At 34.3% G+C, this 18,500-nt stretch overlaps 4 protein-coding genes across 4 annotated transcripts in view; 2 read left to right on the forward strand and 2 right to left on the reverse strand.

The window, feature by feature from the left end:
* Positions 1 to 1,171: 1,171 nt before the first annotated feature.
* On the reverse strand, positions 1,172 to 1,708 carry LOC130828575 (uncharacterized). The gene is made up of 2 exons (XM_057694541.1): positions 1,466 to 1,708; positions 1,172 to 1,405 (listed from the first exon to the last, which is right to left on the reverse strand). The coding sequence occupies exons 1-2, from the start codon at positions 1,706 to 1,708 to the stop codon at positions 1,172 to 1,174; spliced, it is 477 nt and encodes a 158-aa protein (XP_057550524.1).
* A 4,905-nt stretch (positions 1,709 to 6,613) lies between these two features.
* On the forward strand, positions 6,614 to 9,840 carry LOC130796894 (cytochrome P450 72A397-like). The gene is made up of 5 exons (XM_057659318.1): positions 6,614 to 7,118; positions 7,332 to 7,549; positions 7,875 to 8,119; positions 8,724 to 9,111; positions 9,202 to 9,840. The coding sequence occupies exons 1-5, from the start codon at positions 6,842 to 6,844 to the stop codon at positions 9,628 to 9,630; spliced, it is 1,557 nt and encodes a 518-aa protein (XP_057515301.1). The 5' UTR covers positions 6,614 to 6,841; the 3' UTR covers positions 9,631 to 9,840.
* A 3,896-nt stretch (positions 9,841 to 13,736) lies between these two features.
* On the reverse strand, positions 13,737 to 15,017 carry LOC130828576 (uncharacterized mitochondrial protein AtMg00810-like). Its single transcript, XM_057694542.1, has 4 exons — positions 14,936 to 15,017; positions 14,815 to 14,828; positions 14,586 to 14,702; positions 13,737 to 14,528 (listed from the first exon to the last, which is right to left on the reverse strand). Exons 1-4 carry the CDS (start codon positions 15,015 to 15,017, stop codon positions 13,737 to 13,739), a joined length of 1,005 nt encoding a protein of 334 aa, XP_057550525.1.
* A 2,101-nt stretch (positions 15,018 to 17,118) lies between these two features.
* Positions 17,119 to 18,500, forward strand: part of LOC130796756 (uncharacterized) — a 2,501-nt gene continuing 1,119 nt past the window's right edge. The window contains exons 1-2 of the mRNA XM_057659133.1: positions 17,119 to 17,674; positions 18,438 to 18,500. The exon at positions 18,438 to 18,500 is cut by the window's right edge and continues 1,119 nt beyond it. Of these exons, the coding sequence (XP_057515116.1) occupies positions 17,662 to 17,674; positions 18,438 to 18,500 (76 nt within the window). The 5' untranslated portion in view covers positions 17,119 to 17,661. The remainder of the gene's footprint in view (positions 17,675 to 18,437) is intronic.

Consider the following 18,500-nt stretch of genomic DNA (forward strand, 5'->3'; position numbering starts at 1 on the left):
ATTGATAACCAAGATAGGGAGGCAAGTAATATTGAACAAGATAATTGACATTTGAACCAGGCTTAGATAATCCGGCTAGCATTGATAATTGTTTACCAGAAGCAGCGTCTAAGTGAAGATCATGACCGTCGTTTGAGCCAAATTAACTGATTCGATTAGGATGTGAGATGATTGATCCGGTTAGGATTGATGAATCTCAAGTCGTCGGGGTTATCAAGGATCTTTGATTGACAGAGACTTGGCTTGATTGGGAAATTGATCTTTGAAGATGAAACATAAAGTGCCTTTGCTTGACAGAGAGTCCTGAAATAATCGAGTAAAGATCTTTGAGCCAAAGGCTGACAAAGAGTCTTGAAAAAATTAGCTAATTTGGGCCTCGCTTTCCACCCAAATTAGTTAACGATAATGGCTATAGGGATATTCGTGTCAAAGGCTAACAAAGAGTCCCGAAATAAATTGGTAATTTGGGGCTAGCTTGCCACCCAAATTCCCGAACAATGGCTAATAAACAAAGAGTCCTGAAACAAATAGGCTAATTTGGGGCGAACTTACCACCCAAATTAGTTCTAAACAAGGACAACAAGGATCTTCGTGCCAAGAGCTGACAAAAAGTCCTGAAATGACGAAAAGGCTAATTTAGAGCTAACTTGCCAGCCAAATTAGTTCTAGAAAAATGAATATAAGGATCTTCGTGCCAAAGGCTGACAAAGAGTCTTGTAATGACGAATAGGCTAATTTTGGGCTAACTTGCCTCCCAATTTAGTTCCAGAAAATGACTATAAGGATCTTCAAAGAGTCCTTAAACGAGTTGACTAACTTGGGGCTAGCTTGCCACCCAAATTAGTTCTAGACAATGACTATAAGGATCTTCGAGCCAAGGGCTGACAAAGAGTCCTAAAAGAAATAGGCTAATTTAGGGCTATCTTGCAACCCAAATTAACTCTAAACAATGACCATAAGGATCTTTGTGCCATAGGCTGACAAAGAGTCCTAAAATAATTGAAAAGTGAGTTTGTTGAAATTGGAAATCATACAAAGTTTTTCTTAACTTTCATTCATTCATTCATTCACGATTTTTAAAACTTCCATTACATAGAGTTTCATCTTGGTGTTCCATGTAGTTTCCTCCCTATATCTCTTCTTGAAAAACATTCCCATGTACGTTTTCCTGTCAAGACATTTCTATCTTTAAAGTGTTGATTTGACATTCCCGTGCAACCTTTTGGTCCCCTTGAAGGATCCCAACACTCCCATCATCCTTCTCATATTGGAGGAGGAGTTGATGAGTGGAAATGACAGTTTTAACTTTTTTGATCAAAGGGATGCCCATAATGACATTATACGGGAACTTGATGTCAATAACAGTAAATCTCACCATAATGGACCTTCCATTTCCTTTATTTCCCTAGCAAACAGGCAAGACGATGGTACCCATAGCGGTAAATCGACTTCGTGTGAATCCCACTAAGGGTCTATCAAGAGGCTCTAGGTGATGAGTTTCATATTTTAGTTTTCTTAAGCAGTCCATGGTGACAAGTTCAGCAGTACTACTAGTGTCCACGAGCACTCTTCTTACATTCATTTGTCCTACTTTCAGAGTTAGGACAATTGGATCATCATGAGGGTATTGGATGACATTTCCCAACTTTTCATTGAAAATCATCTTCGAAGTAGTAGGAGTTTTGTTGGTAGTGATGTTGGCCTTCATTAAAGTATGAACACTATCCTTGATGGACCTGTTACTTGCATGTAATTCGGAGTACCCACCGGATATGACATTGATGAAACCTTCGATAACACTATAGTTTGCTCCTCTTTTTTCCTATCAAAATTTTGATCCCGCCCATGATTATTGTATGACCCTTGCCCAGACTGATAAGGTTGGTATTATTGATTATGATTCATGAAGCGTCCAAACTTTCCTTCGTTTGCAAGTTGATCTAGGACTTTCTTAAGTTCTCGGCAATGAGCAAGGGTATGACCATGCTCCTTATGATACTCACACCATAAGTACATATTTCTTCTATTCATTGAAGTACTCACTTGAGAAGGTTGTGGAAGTTCAGATCTGATTGTATAGAATATATCTTTTCGTTTCCTATTGAATCGAGGATCATAGCCCCCATCCTTCAGCTCTTTTGACCATTCCACCGAGTAATTGTGATCAAACCTAGGAGGTTCTTGCCTACCTGATCCTATTCGAGAGTATCCAGTGTATTCTTTTCGGTAAGGGTTTGCATGTGGCTGAGATTGGGATTGTAGTTTATCATTCTTATTCTTCTTAGATCGAGAGTCTACAGGTGTGCAAATGTCTGAGGTTTGAACAAACCTTTGAGCGATTTGCATTGCTTCAACATAGAAGGTAACTCCATTCTTAATGAGCTGCCATTTTAAGTTATGAGTTCTCAATCCATTAATAAGTTTCGGCACAGTTGCAGATACACTTATGTCCGTAGTGGTCAGGGATTCATCATGGAACCTCTTGATGTAACTAGAGACTAACTCTCCTTCTTGTTGGATGACAGACATAAGGTGAATACTTGACTTCTTTTGTCTCTTTGAGACAATAAAATGATTCAAGAATATCTACCTCCCCAGAACGAAGCTTTCGACTAGTAATTATCTTTTTAGCATCCATGACAGAGTGTGCCTTTGTCCGGTTAGGATCTTGGCGACATTCTTCCCTTCCCCCGGTTAGGGTTAAGGTCTTCTCTTTTCTTTTTCCGATTAGGGTTAGGATGATACAACGGTTGTTCTGAGATTTTACGGTGATGACTGCCCCTGGTAGGCTGATGAGAATGTTCTTTTCTAGTTTTATGAGGAGATGCGTAATTAGCATTATGGTTTTTAATGGTTGGTGTTTCTTGGCTTTCAGCTACATCCTCTACGTAGTAATTAAGTGGGGTATGCCTATGAATGGGTGTAGGTCTTTTCCTTGGAGAAGGTTGGACTTGTTCATTTTCAACATTAGGAGATAATCTAGTTGGAAATGACTTAAAGGCTTGAGTGATGTGCTCTTAAAGCTGAGCAGTAAGAAGGGTTGCAAATTCTTGAAGGTCTTGATAGGTGACAAAGAATTCGGATTATCAATTGGAGGATTAGAATGGTGGGCATGGCCAAAACTATTTGCTTCAGACGGGGGAGGTCCTGACTGATGAGTACAAGCCTGGGCGTTTCTTTTTGGAGGCATGGCTTTCAGTTCAAGTTCAGAGTGAGGTATTACTCTTCCCCACAGATGGCGCCAAACCGTTTCGGGTGAAACTTAGTTATAATTTGTATTGAGTGGGGGAACGGTAATGCCAAATGTATGTTCAAGGAGAATTGTCCACGTGTCGAAGTATAGGGTAGCCCAATCCAATTCCCTGAGTTTTCAATGATATCGAATGTAGTCGAAGGTGGTTAAAGGTGATCGAAGGAAGTTGAAGATCTTCGAATGAACCTACTAAATGAACAAAGGTTACTAACCGGGGGCAGCACTCGGGAAAACCCCTTCGATGCTTAAGTTAGATGGAGATTGAATATGAATATGAACAAGGAATTATTAGAAAGAATAATATGGGAGAAAAACTTCCTTCAATAAGATGATTTGTGAATATTTATGGTTGTTGGCTCTGTAATGATATTGAAACTGACCGGATCGTCTTTTCGAACTAACAATTGATGAAACATATCGATACGTGTCTCGAAATTGGGCTTGAATATTTCATTGACTATGTTTGACTACTTTTTTGACCACGAGTGAGGCCCAATTAATATTGAGGCCTTGGGCCCAAAACAAAACTATATATTGAAATTAAAAAAAAAAAAATCACCATTACAATTTAAAAGGTATCATTAAAGTCTTTGAGTGGGAATTATATGACGTTTTATTTTTCAATAGATAATAATTATTTACAAAAATTTGTTCCCTCACATAAATCAACTTCATGAAATAATACTATAAACGTAAAAACACCAAAGTGAATCAAAAAACTAAACATCACAATCCTAAGTGAATCAAAAAACTAAATATCACAATTTCTAAGAGTATTCTTTGCCCATAAAAATGACTACAACATCTAATTATATTGAAGAGATAACACTCTTCAATGAAACGATTATCAAGATTAAAATAATAAGATTGTGGAAGCCACTAAGTTATGATGATCCAAGTGTGAATGGTAGTATTGAGATAGTTTTTATAGATCGATCACTTTTTATAGTATTAAAGTGACTACTTTAAATTTAAAGTGTCACTTACAATCTTATTCTGATTAATAAGATAATTGAGCTAATTAAATGGATCCGTCTCAATATTGAGATAGTCTCATACAAAACGAGCTGTTTTACATTTTATATTTGCTAATTTTTTAATGTGTGCATATAATCATCATTTAAACTATTTCATTTAAATTAATTTTATAATTTGTGTTCAAAACAATTTATTTACCACATTGGAAAGCCGAATATAACCTTATGAAATTTCCTGTAAAAATTTAAAATGTTCGAATTCCCAAAATAACCTGGTTAACATGATGTAAATATGCAATACTAATTAAGTGTAAGGGTTTAAAATTTACTTTCTCTCTTTGTTTTACAACTTATATTAGAGTTTTCCATAAGAATTTCAATATTGATATTTTTTGTTAAAAAGACAATTAGAACCTCTTATGAGATATAAATAAAAGTTAATAAAGTATAAAGAAAGAAAAAATAACTGCAAAATAAACATTTATATAATTATTTATAGCATAAAATAATATAACAAATAATTTGAAATAATCAAATAAAAAAAGTGTAGAAGTATAAATACTCTCTCTGTTTTCATTTGTTTTTCCCATTTACTTTTTGCGTCGATCTCATTGAAAACTTTTTTAGTCAAATAAATTTAATTTTGGGTTTTAAAAAATTCTAAAAAGTTGATATTAGGAAGATATATATTGAGACGATTTATCAAAATACCACATTAATATGTTTTTTTCTCATAAATCGATAAGGAATTATAATCAAAGTTTGACACTAAAATTCGTATGTTTTATTTGAAATGAACATATGAAGGAGAAGAAAGAAAGAATAATACTTCATCCGTTTTTTAACTTGCACCAAAACACATTATTACGTAGTTCAATATGTTTGTCGGATTACTTATATATAGAATTATATACTCAACCAAAAATTATAAATATTTGATATTATAAAACTATTCGACGAGATGAATAAAATAAAAATCCATACAATTATGTTTTTTTTGTTTAATAGTTGTAATATGTAAAATACTATTAAATGATGAATAGTGTAAAAAATAGTTTGATTGCAACTAAAGTATAATATTAATATCAATACTATAAAAAACGTGTACTTCATAAAATTTGTATCACTATACAGAGGAGCACGAGCTCCTCGAGGGTGATGTAATGTATTAATGTGGTGGCCAGGAGAATAGTTGGGAAGCTCGCACCGTCCTCTCGCATTCCATATCACTGAAAGATAAAAATTTATTTATTCCTCATTTTCTGTTATTTATTTCTAAGTCGTATATCTCGTACACGTTGATGCTTGATAATATTGATCCTCGTGGAACTCGACCTACTCCTCTAGGACTTAACTTTATTTTTTTGTCTGTGTTATTAAATTTTTCTTATTTTATTTTTGTTATTATTTTTTTATAATTTTTTAATTTGAATATGTATATTTCTCCTTTCTATTTATCTTTATTTGATTTGGAATATTTGTCAATGCATTAATACTATTATTAATATCTCTAATTAGACATAATTAAAAATTATAAAAAATTAATATTAATAATTTTTGTATTAAAACGAATCAAACAAATTTTCAATTGACTATGTTAAAACTTATAGAGTAAAAATATAAGTTAAGAGTGATTGAATAACAGCGTCAACAGTCAAATAAAACTAATACTCCCTCAAATCCACTACTAATGTTTCATTTGCTTTATGCACTCCATCCAATGCACTTATTTAATTATTAATATCTTTAAGTGTACATAACTAAAAATTATGGAAGTTGATATTAATAATCCTTACATTTAGACGAATCAAACAAGATCCCACTTAACAATGTTTTAAGTTATAGATTAATAATAAAATACAAATTAAGAGTAAGAGATGAATAGTGTCCAAAAAGAAAATAGGAAATAAATAGTAAATTGGAGGGAGTGTGTTGAATAGGAGGGAGTACTAAATTTCACCCACCTATTTATTTACTCCCTCCTATTCACTTTAGGAGTCTCATTTGACTTTTTACGGACTTTTAGCAGAGTCAAAAGTGGGGCCCTAAGGGTAGAAAAGAGAGTGATATTATGTGTTTTTAATGTAAGGGAGGAAAATTAGTATGGATAATGGAGGGTATAATTGAAAATAGGATAAAGTTATTAAGGGCATAAAAGTCAAAAACCCATAAAAAAATTAATATTTTTGTTTTTCACACTATCTAATGCACGATTTTAATCTTTAATATTTTTAATTTCATATGATCAAATATTCTAAAAAGTTAATATTAAGAAAATATGCATTAAAACAAATCAAATAACATTTTACCTGACTATGTTTTACATTATAAATGAAAAAGATATATCAAATAAAATAATCGGTGAACAGTGGTTTCTACAAAAGGTTTAGCAACTAGAGAAAGAATATTTGTGGCCCTTTCCATAAAATAACACTATATTAAGAAGTATTCTTAATTTTCCACATATTGTCGATGGGACAGTATTTCCTTTTCTTATTGTTTTATAAACACTCAAGTCAATATATATAAAAGGTCCTAGTAGTTGATTCTCCCCCTTGCTTCAGTTGAATACAACTGATTTGGTTGGATAAAGCAAGAGAAAGAAAGAAGAATGGGGGAAAGTATGTGGTCAATTGTAAAATGGTTAGTTTGTGGATTGATTTTAATTTGGGTTTGGAAATTTTTTAATTGGGTTTGGTTGAAACCCAAAAGAGCAGAGAAGTCTCTGAGACAGCAAGGGTTGAAGGGAAACTCTTACAGATTCTTAATTGGTGATCTTAAAGAGACCTCTAGATTAAGGAATGAAGCTAAGAAGAAGACTCTTCCTTTTACTAATGATTTCTTTTCTCATTTGTTCCCTTTCCATCAACAGCACTTCAATAAATATGGTTTGTTTACTCTTCTTTTCTGTTTTCTCCGGTTTTGTTTTCTCATTGCTTCATGCTCATAGTCCTAAGCTTCTAACTTAATGTTTTTGTTACTTCTAATACAAGTGCTAGTTTGTCTTTTGCAGAGTAATTAGTGCAACGTTTACACTATATTTGGATAATAACTTAAATTCAATGCGAAGAAAGTTTATTCATCAAAAATCACATATGCAGGTCAAAATTGTTGGACATGGTTGGGGCCAATACCAGTCATAAACATTGCTGATCCTGAGCTTATAAAGGAGGTGTTCTCTAGGATGAACGAGTTTAAGAAGGCAAAATTGAACCCTCTTGTTGCATTGCTTGTCCCTGGACTTGTTAGTGCCGAGGGTGAAAAATGGGTTAAACACAGGAGACTCATCAATCCTGCTTTTCATATGGGAAAGTTGAAGGTACTTTACTTTTTCTTATACTTTCTCCGATCCAAAATACTTGCAACGTTTGTTTTTTCACGTAGTTTAATACATTAATTTGATCCTTAATATCTCTATATCATAAAAACTTATAAAAAGTTATAATAATCTTTGTATTAAGACAAATTATACAAGATCCCACTTGACTATGTTTTAACTTATAGATTAAGAATTAATCACAAATAAAGAACGATGAGTGAATAGTGCAATAGTTCTAATTTTGTGAGTAATTGGAACGGAGGAAGTACTATCATAGATTTGTGGACACTAATCAATCTGAATTTCATTTTTCACATATGTGTAGCTCATGCATCCAGCTTTCAACGCTAGTGTTAGTGAATTGGTGAACAAATGGGAGAAGATAGTATCTAAAACAGGTTCTTCTGAGATTGATTTGTGGCCCCACTTTTCAAGCTTAACTGCAGATGCTATCTCTCGTGCTGCATTTGGTAGTAGCTATGAAGAAGGAAGAATGATTTTTGAACTCGTGCTCGAACAAATGGAACTTGCCTTACGTCTTTTGCAATCGGTTCCGATTCCAGGAAAAAGGTATATGCTTAAGCTGTAGTAGTGTACTAGGAAATGAGACTACTCCTCCATCCCCCTCAGCTTGCTCCTTTGGAGGATGGTATAAGAATTAACAAAAGTCGATGACCGAGTATTTAGTTGCATATTGTAGGTGAAATCATGTCTTAAGTAGATTTAGTATAGCTAGGTTTCATTGTAGGATGGGAAATAAATAAAAAAAGTAATGGAGCATATTCAGTAGAACGGACTAAAATAGTATATGGGGAAAAATCACGGCGACGAGGAGAGTGTGTAACATTTTTTCTCGCTTTAACCACTAGCTTAAGCTTTTGGTTGACTTGAATTTTGACATAGTATCAGAAATGTATATAACATGTTCAGGAACTTCAAAATAATGTTTAAACTGATATTTAAAGCCTCATAGTTGATGGGCTCCTTTCGATCGCGATCTTGCTTTGCGCGAGACTCATTGGGATGATGATAATGATGAAGAAAACCCAAAATATATTATATACTCCATACTTTTAGACTTGAGTACGTACATGGGTACACATGTCTTGACGCAATTTATCGTTGAAAGTTTCACACACAATTTGATGAAGTGATATTCATATACTACCCTTAGGTTTTTGCCTACAAAGACCAACCGGAGGATGAGACAATTGAACTCAGAGATACAAAAATTGTTGGTGGCTATAATTGACAAAAGAAAGAAGGAAATGGAGGCTGGAGAAGCTGCCAAGGATGATTTGTTGGGAACATTGTTAGACTCTAATTTCAAAGATTCTAGTGAACGAAATCAAAAACGAAAATTGAGCATGACTTTCCAAGATATAGTTGATGAGTGCAAGCTCTTCTACTTAGCAGGGCAAGAGTCCACTTCAGTGTTACTTACTTGGACTCTGCTTTTGCTAAGTAAGCACCAAGACTGGCAAACACGAGCTCGAGAAGAAGTTCTAGCTACATTCGGAAAGAATGAGCCCGACTTTGATGGTTTACACCAATTAAAGATAGTAAGTGAATATTAATATGATAGATAATCATTCGTATTTTAGTGTCTTAATCATTTACTCGATCATAACTATTTGTTCTTTTGGTCTTAGTTAACTATGATCCTACATGAAGTGATGAGACTATACCCACCAGTGTGTACAATCTCTCGAATGGTTTTCGACGATGAAACAAAACTCGGACATCTAACAATCCCTCGTGGTTCAATGGTTTCGATGTCAGCACTTTATACCCACCACGATCCCAAATTTTGGGGTGATGATGCCTTGGAATTTAACCCGGAAAGATTTTCAGAAGGGGTTGCGAAGGCAACAAAGGGTAGTACTGTATTCTTTCCCTTCGGTTGGGGGCCGCGAATTTGCATTGGCCAAAACTTTGCTCTTATTGAAGCCAAATTGGCAGTGGCCATGATTTTGCAACGGTTTTCATTCGAGTTGGCACCAACGTACGCACATTCGCCTACCACTGTTTTGACGCTACAACCACAACATGGTGCTCAAGTTATATTACATCAGCTTTAAGCTGTATGTTTAGTTCCTACTCATATGGCTTTGATAGAAGTATAAACCATATATTACATATGCTTTAGTATCTAAAATACTGTTTTTGTTTGTTTTACTTGGTTTACCTGGTTTAGAGATGAATTTAGAACCTTCTTAGAGAATGAATAAGAAAACTAGTATTTCTGTTTTAGAGAATAATTAAATGAAGTTGATTTTTTTTTTTAGTAATTACTGTCACTGCATTTTGCCAAGTACATTGCTATGAAATAGAAGTGTTATGAGTACCTTTAAATATATTGCTATGAAAAAACGTTGATGAAAACCAACATTACAACTCATTCACATTATCATCAATCATCATTATAAAAGGCTTTTTAAATGATGGTAATGTGAATGAGTTGTAATGTTGGTTTTCATTAACAGTTTTTCTTTTTTTAATTTGGGAATATATTAAAAGAAAAATATTGCAACTTGGGGGACTCAGAACCACCAGCATAAAAAATCCCGAAAAGGAGAAAACGTCACTGTAAAAGGGTCTAAAAAACAGGTCACTCAAAGAAAAAGCATAGGAGCGGACTATACATACACCAAAACATCTACATCATCACACTTTATACACCAAGAAGTCTAAACATCCTACACACCTTTTCTAGTTAAGCCAACACCAAGTATCTATCCATTTCAACAGACATCCCAATGATTATAAAGAAAGAAAGAGCATAAATAGAAAATGCGCTGAAAGATGCAATCAAAAAGAAAATAAATGGTTGATTTCTCACTGTATCAAGCTTGGCACCTAGACGGGCCTCCATTTGAGTGAGTTGATCAAAGATGGATGCAAAGGTGACACGAACTTCATCTTGGAAGGAGTAATTGGAAGGAGTAAAACTAGGACTGAAGATCTTGTAGTTTGTTAAGGATAGGGTCTAAGAGAGCTTCAGGAACTGAGGAAGAATTAGAAAAACCAGCAAAACCAAGGCCTGGTGAAGTGCGTGGAAGTGGTGAAGCAGTTGTAGTAGTTGTTGGTGGAGGTGTAGAAGGGATAGGTGAAGGTGGAGGTGATGGTATGTGATGGGTAGGTGGTGTGACCGGTTTTGGTGAAGGAGGTATAGTAGGTTGAGGCTCAAGGGTTGTGTGTGAAGAAGAGTCATCATCCAAACTAACTGCTGGACGTTTTCCTTAGAGGCAAGCCTACTACTTTTTCTCGATGTCACAATGGGCTTCTTCTTTACCGGTATCCAGACTTCCTCATCACTGAAATCATCATCATCAAATTCTTCACTCTCTTCTTCCTTAGAGGTTTCCCCCTTACTTAAAGCTTCCCCCTGTTCCCCTTGTTCCTGAGCTTCCTCTTGTGCCCCTTTAGATCAAACTTCTGCCTCTTCTTGAGTGGCAGTGGGAACAGGCTCCTAGTCCTCATCAGCCTTCTGATCCTTTTTTTTCTTTTTCTTTTTCTTCTTTCTCATCTTTTTCTTCATCCGAATTCTCATCCTCCATATCCTTAATGGAAGCTTCCTCCAGAATCCCCTTATCAGATATATTGAGGTGCAAGTTAGTAAGACATTTTGCACCTATTTTGTTGTTAGAACTCATGGGGAACTGTAAGCCTTCTAATGGGACTCCAAATTTCTTAAAAATCCAAGTCAACAAACCTCTATACCCTGCCATATATTTCTTCTCAATACAATCAGATAAGTGTGAAATCATCAATGACGAGAAATTAATTTTGATGTGGTTAGCCAAGCAATTAATTAAGGTGGCATCCCTAAGATTTACTTCACTACGCTTGGAATTGGGTGGCAAAATAAACCGTTGGGCGATATTGTAAAGCAATTTATGCAGGGGGGACAGTGTATTGTGACTTATTCTACCCTTCTCATTAATCCCCAAAAATTCCAGCACTGTTTTCTCGTTAATCCCTGAAAATACAATCTTAGAACCAACATAATATGTATCAAAACCTACGGTAGGAACTCCAAACCACTCACCTAGCATCATACAATTAACTTCACTTTTAACCTCCTTGACAACACGTGAACAAACTCCATTTTCAATAGAAAAATTTAAAATCCATTTTCAATAGAAAAATTTAAAATGAACTCACGCATAAGATTAGGGTAAAGTGGATTACAGGAAAAATCAAACATTAGGTTTTCTCAATTTTGATGTTTAAGAATGGCATGAAGTTAAGGGAAAGGAGTATAGTCATACAAATACTTGTCAAGACCAAAACCCACTGGCATTTCCTTAGCAATTTCTTCAGGACTGTTGGGATCAATAGTCTTAGTTTTCTTCATTGTTCTGGATGATGATTCTCCTTTGGATGTAGTGTTTTGGCGTTTTGTACCGACATGCATGGTTGATGAACTAGGTGGGTCGGATTGTTTTGGTTCAGATGAAGAAGATGGTGGTGTAGTGATCAACAGTAATGGGTGTACGAATTTTAATGGCTTTGTTTCAGTCACTTTTGGTGTTTTCTTGCTTGATTTCTTGGTTGAGGTGTTGGCTTTGGGAATTTTCATGGTGGATAAAAGAAAGTGAAGAAGAAGATGTGTTGAAGATGGTGATGAGAGTGACGGTTTGATGGGGTAATGAGTAAAGTGATGTGAGGGTTGTGAGTGAGTGCTGTGACGTGAGTAAGTGTAAATGAGAGAAGTTATAAGGGTGTAAGGACGGTTATGGGGGGGGGGGGGGGTGGTTACTTAAGAGATTTAATTTTGGTTATTTAATTATAAGGATGGTTATGTGAGCAAGGTGGATGATGAAGAGTTAGTGGGTAGTTTTCATGATATAGGCGGTTAACAACAGTTTTTCAAAACAATTTAGTTTAAGTATTTTTCGTTGACCATCTTATTTAATAAATACTTGTGCTAGTCAATTTTCGAAAATAAGATTGAAAAAAAATAACCTCGTTTTTTTTAATATGAGGATTATTACACACAGAACAAACAAATGCTGCTTTGGTCTGATCAATTTAAACATGCATTCAAGAAAGCAACATTAGCACATACTTTAAATATCTGCATACCTGAACCTTACAATGATTAATTTCTTAATCAGGATTCTTGTGGATGAATCAACCCTTCTAATTTTTATTTTTCTTTGAGGAGAATGCTTGAAAGCTTGATCATTCCAAGTTCAACGCTTATCTTTTCATGTTGTTCCTTTTGAAGTGGTTTAGTCATAATGTCTACTATTTGCTTACTAGTATTGACATGCTTAACTGTTATATTTTTATTTTCCACATTATACTTAAGAAAATGATGTCTTATATGAATATGTTTGACCCTAGAATGATGCACGGGATCTTTAGATATGCATATGACACTAGTATTATCATAATAAACCCGATACAGTCAGCAGCATCAGACATCTGTTTTGGACTAAACCAACGCACACTCAGAGCGTCAATCCATCAAACACCAAATCAGAAACAGAATATGTACAACCACAATCTCACAAACAATTCTAACAGCCGGGATTTACACTACAATTGGGCATCATAGTAACTTACAACAATATTAGAGGTAGAAATCAGCATCACTGACAGGCTGCATATTTGACAGCAATACTGGCCATAACCTGCACTAGGAGCAAGAAAAATTATGAATTAAATCAAGGAAATGATAGTTAACATGTCCCAATACCTCATTTGCCCAAATGTTGATTCTTGTCTTAATGAGATATATTACTTTCTGTAGGTCAGGAATCCCATTTTCAAACTTTGTTTTGTTTCTTTCATACCACAAGCTCTATAGTACACAGAAAAATATCATCATCCACAACTTAGATATCCTCTTCTTACGTATAAGACCTCTCCATGCAGTTACGAAATTAGGAAAATTATCTTGCATCACTTCTTAAATCCCCCAACTTTCAAGGATTCTCATCCTAACATTCCACGAGAAATGACGTTTAAAAAGAAGATGATTATTCGTCTCCAATTCTACTCCGCAGAATAGGCACAAGGCTTGTATGTATATAAAAGCATAGATCAATACAGTATAGGAAATGATTTTTAATCCCTTACATTCATTACATAACAGTATATATACAAAAGCATAGATCAATACAATGTACCAAAGTACCCTTCAGCATGACCCTACTGACTTTTCTCATCCATCCTAATACACCCCCTCAATCGAAGCGAGAGAAGATCGAACACTGAGATTGTATCGAAACTCATCAAGCAAAACATGAGGAAGGCCTTTGGTAAAAATATCAGCAAACTTAAACCGGAATGGAACATGAACAACACGCATTTCACCCTTAGCCACTTTCTCACGAACAAAATATATGTCAATCTCAATATGTTTGGTTAATTGATGTTGCACGGGATTTCCAGAAAGATAAATGGCACTAATATTATCACAATAGACTAATGTAGCTTTAGGAATAGGATAATGAAGCTCAAGTAATAAGTTGCGTAGCCAACACGTTTCAGCCACAGCATTGGCTACAGCATGATATTTAGCCTCAGTATTAGACGGAGACAAAGTAGATTGTCGTTTAGCCAACAATGAAATCAAATTATCACCCAAGAAAGCACAATATCCTAACGTAGAATGCCGGCTATCCGCGCAACCCACCCAATCGTCATCAGTATAGCATACTAAAGTAGATCCAGGAGAAGAAAGAAGATGAAGACCCAATGATAAAGTACCCTTAAGATACCTAATAATGCTCTTTAATGCAAGAAAATGACTCTCTCGAGGATCATGTATATGAAGACAAACTTGCTGAACTGCATACGATATATCAGGACGAGTAAAAGTAAGATATTGCAGAGCACCAGCAAGACTGCGATATAAAGTAATATCAGCCACAGGAGGACTATCCAAAGTACCTAGTTTGCAAGCAGTATCAAAGGGAGTGTGAGAAGGTTTACAAGAAGACATACCAGCACGATCAATAATCTGAGAAGCATACTTACTTTGTGATAGAAACAAACCATCCTTTTAACGAGAGACAACAATCCCCAAGAAGTAATGCAGCATACCTAAATCCTTCATCGCAAACTCATTAGCAAGTAAGAAAATAATATGTTTGCGTAATGAGTCAAACGATGCAATAAGCATAATATCATCCACCTAGAGATGTAAGAAAGCAATATCTGAGCCCCAACGATAGATCAACAAGGAAGTCTCACACATACTGTTCACAAAACCAATCGACCAAACATAATAAGTAAAATCCTAGTACCACGCTATCGGAGCCTGTTTCAGTCCATATAGAGATTTTTTAAGTCGAAACACATAATCAGAATGCAACTGATAACGAAACCCCATCTACTGATACAAATAGACAGTTTCATTCAAATGACCGTGTAAGAACACATTCTTGACATCAAGTTGATGAATAGACCAAGTGTAGCAAGAGCGACAATCTCGATATGTAATTAACATTAATGAAAATTTTTACAAAATAATGCAGAAGTTTGAAAATGCCGATCTGCTAAAAACCTTTAAAATTAAAAAAAAAATGTTTATTAGAAATGATAAATATTACATAAAAACAGGAAAATAAAAACACATATTGTTCGTTCCAAAAATACACAAATAATTAAAATAAAATACGTCAAAATCATCAAACAAGAAGTATATAAAAAATTTGCAGCTAAGTCCTCGATAGCATAAATAAATTGTAGCTGCGGCCTAGATCGCAAACTAAAACTAAATCCTACGACAAGCTACCATCCATAATACGGATGACAATCGTTTGAATCGGTCAGCGCTTAACGCCGAGCATAACTCCCAATCCAGCTCAAAATAAGAAAATAATACACTACATTTACAAAATAATAATTAGAGTACGAACTTATAATTAATTGACACCACTGTATACTTTTTCATATTCTTTTACTGTTTCATACTTTTAAGTCATTAAGATACCATTTTCAACCCTGGCAGAAGTACGTTACTGCCACTTGTACAATTCGGTAATCTTAATACTTAAGTAAGTTCAGTTGGTTAATACTCATAACTGTATCGTGCCTCATTGCATCAATAGTAATCAAGTTTATCACTGATCAAAATGCATAACCATATGACACCTGATATATGTAAGGGTCTTGCTAGATTAGCAATGGGAAATGTCCACAAAAAATTGGTATAGTCATCTAAGAATAAAACATAATATTTATGACCACTGGAACTCACAACAAGAGAGGTCCAAAAATCACTATGCACGATATCAAATGGAAGCAAAGTATAAGAAATAGAATCATTAAATGGTAAGCGCACTTATTTGCCAAGAACACAAGAACTACAAAGAGTTTTAGTCAAAGGTTTATTACAAGAAATAACATTATTCTTCCTAAGTGTTCTAAACACATAATTTCCTGGATGTCCTAATCGACTATGCCACAAAACTCCTAACAATGATGTAAATTATGATGATGTAGGTGAAGCAGATGATGAAGAGAGTGGATAAAGGTCCCCTTTACTATTACATCTAATGAGAGGCATCCACGTCCAAAGGTCCTTCACAGAAAAACCAAAAGGGTCAAACTCAATAGATACATTATTGTCAACTGTGAAACGACGAACAGATATAAGATTTTTAATTAATTTGGGGCATAAAGGACATTTTTGAGAGTGAGAGGAGGGTTTTGGAGGGGAAAAAGAAGTGTGACCATGACCATGAATCGGGATTCGATCCCCACTACCAATAATGATATTATTTTTACTGCTCATACTAATATACGGGGAAAGAGTACCTGAGGAGGACGTCATATGGTTAGTGGCATCGGTATCCATGTACCAATTTGAGTCTTGAGGATTGAGAGTCATGGTGTTAAATACAACATTGATATTGATAGGGCATAATGATGGAGCATAATGATGGAGCATATGTAGAAAATACCTGACTAGTCGCATTACATTCATTACAGAATTTACCATCCATCCTACTAACCTACTGACTTTAGTCATCCATCCTAATAATAATATATCACATGTCTTTAGTTTTCCCAAGCAAGGTAGCCAAATAGTCAATTGAGCTCTAGGTGGAGCAACATTTTTCCATATAGTCTTTTTTACTAGTTTAGGTAGTATAGGTTCAAAAGATTTTATAGAAATTATCTTTAAGACTCTTAGACGAGAATTTACCATCAATTGACCATTTCCATCTAGCATAATCAGGCTTATTCATTTCTGGCTTTTCATGATCAATAAAAGGACATGAGGTCATTAACGTGATATATTATTGTAATGGTAATCATACTCTTAACATTAAATAAGAGTTTTTTCTTCAACAATGAAATAGTTTACGCCACGTGCAACTTCATTAATTTTTCTATATTATGTCTTTTAATATTAGAAAAATGACCAAATTAAACAATTCCACAATTTACTAGTTTCTTTATAATAATCTCAATTTTCAATTACTTTGAAATAATCCCCTCCTATTGGGTCACTCGCCTAAGTTTAGTGTTAACCAATTAATCACTGCTTGTTTATGATAAATCTCTTTTAATTATAAAACATTTGCAAGCTATGAATAATATTCATCAAAAGCACTAAAAACACTGTTCACTCAGTTTTCTCATCTTTTTCATCTTTTTCCTGCCTTCCATTTCACATTTTCTCATTTGACATTTTCTCCTTCTTTCCATCCCCTTTTCTGATTCTTTGCTTTGATTTTTCGTTTTTCATTTCCACATTCTTCTCTTAATTTTTCACTTCCCCCTTTTCTGATTATGTGTTTTTACTTTACCCTCTTCTCTCGATCCTTCTTCAAATTTAGGGCTTCTTAATGGTGAAGAGGAAGAAAGAGCTAAATGACTTACATCGGTCGAAATTGGTTTTTTTTTTTCTATGATTGCTGATTTTGTTTTGATTTTCTTAGGTTGATTTTTTTAATATATACATTCATCAATTCTCCTCTCTTTCCCCAATTTTAGTGTTCAATATTAGGGATTTACATTATGGAATCAAAAGTTAGTTTTTTGGGGGATTTCATTAATTTTTGAACGACGAAATAGGTTTAAAGATGTTATTTGACTTGATTTAGCTAACAACAAACAGCACAGAGGTTTGAAGATGTTCTATGATAGTTAAGAGTTAAGACTACTCTTTATGTTTCATATGTCTCCTTGAACAAATTATTAATTATTAGGTTTGAAAATAAAAAACGTAAATTAATATTCTAAAAAGTTAATTCTTTTTTGCATATAAGGCTTTAATTTCATTCATCAAAAATGAAAAATAAACCATCGAAGCTGTTCTTTGTAGCTTATATTCAATGATAATTTTTAGCTTATTGGCTCTGTTTGTGTTCATTTTTTCTCCCCCACTTTGTCTTTCCTCCCTCCCTCTTGAGCTTGGTATTGATTTTGAAATCAAATTTTAATGTTTTGTTTGATTATTGGCACGAACTTGGAATTGTGTTCCAACTTCATTACTGCATGTCAATTTCAGAGTATTAATTCTTGATGGGAATGTTGGAATTTGTTATTAAGTTTTGTTGTGGTGTTTCGTTTTGTGCTCCCGGCCTTCTGTTTGAATTCGATAAAGTTGTATATTGTGTATGCTTTATTTTAACGCCTTTAAAATGCTTTGATTTCTATTTTATCTTAGGTTCTTGTATAGGACATTTCATAATTTGCTCTAATTCTATAATTCCATTATTCAAGTAATAACATAAAAGATATGCTAAAAATAATACACCAAATTGCTATTACTTGATAAAAGGCAACCGTGAATAAGCTTATTCATTTAATTTATACATTATATAAAGTAACATTTAATGCCTGCAATTCCCAATGAGTCCCAATAACAAAATAGGTGCCAAATGCCTTAACAATTTGCATCTAAAAATTTCAGAAAAAGGGATTCTGGAGGAAATTATTAATAAGAATGTTGAGGAAGTAAATTTAGAAGAAGAAA

This window comes from Amaranthus tricolor, chromosome 12 (genome assembly GCF_026212465.1).
Source record: "Amaranthus tricolor cultivar Red isolate AtriRed21 chromosome 12, ASM2621246v1, whole genome shotgun sequence".
NCBI lineage: Eukaryota > Viridiplantae > Streptophyta > Magnoliopsida > Caryophyllales > Amaranthaceae > Amaranthus > Amaranthus tricolor.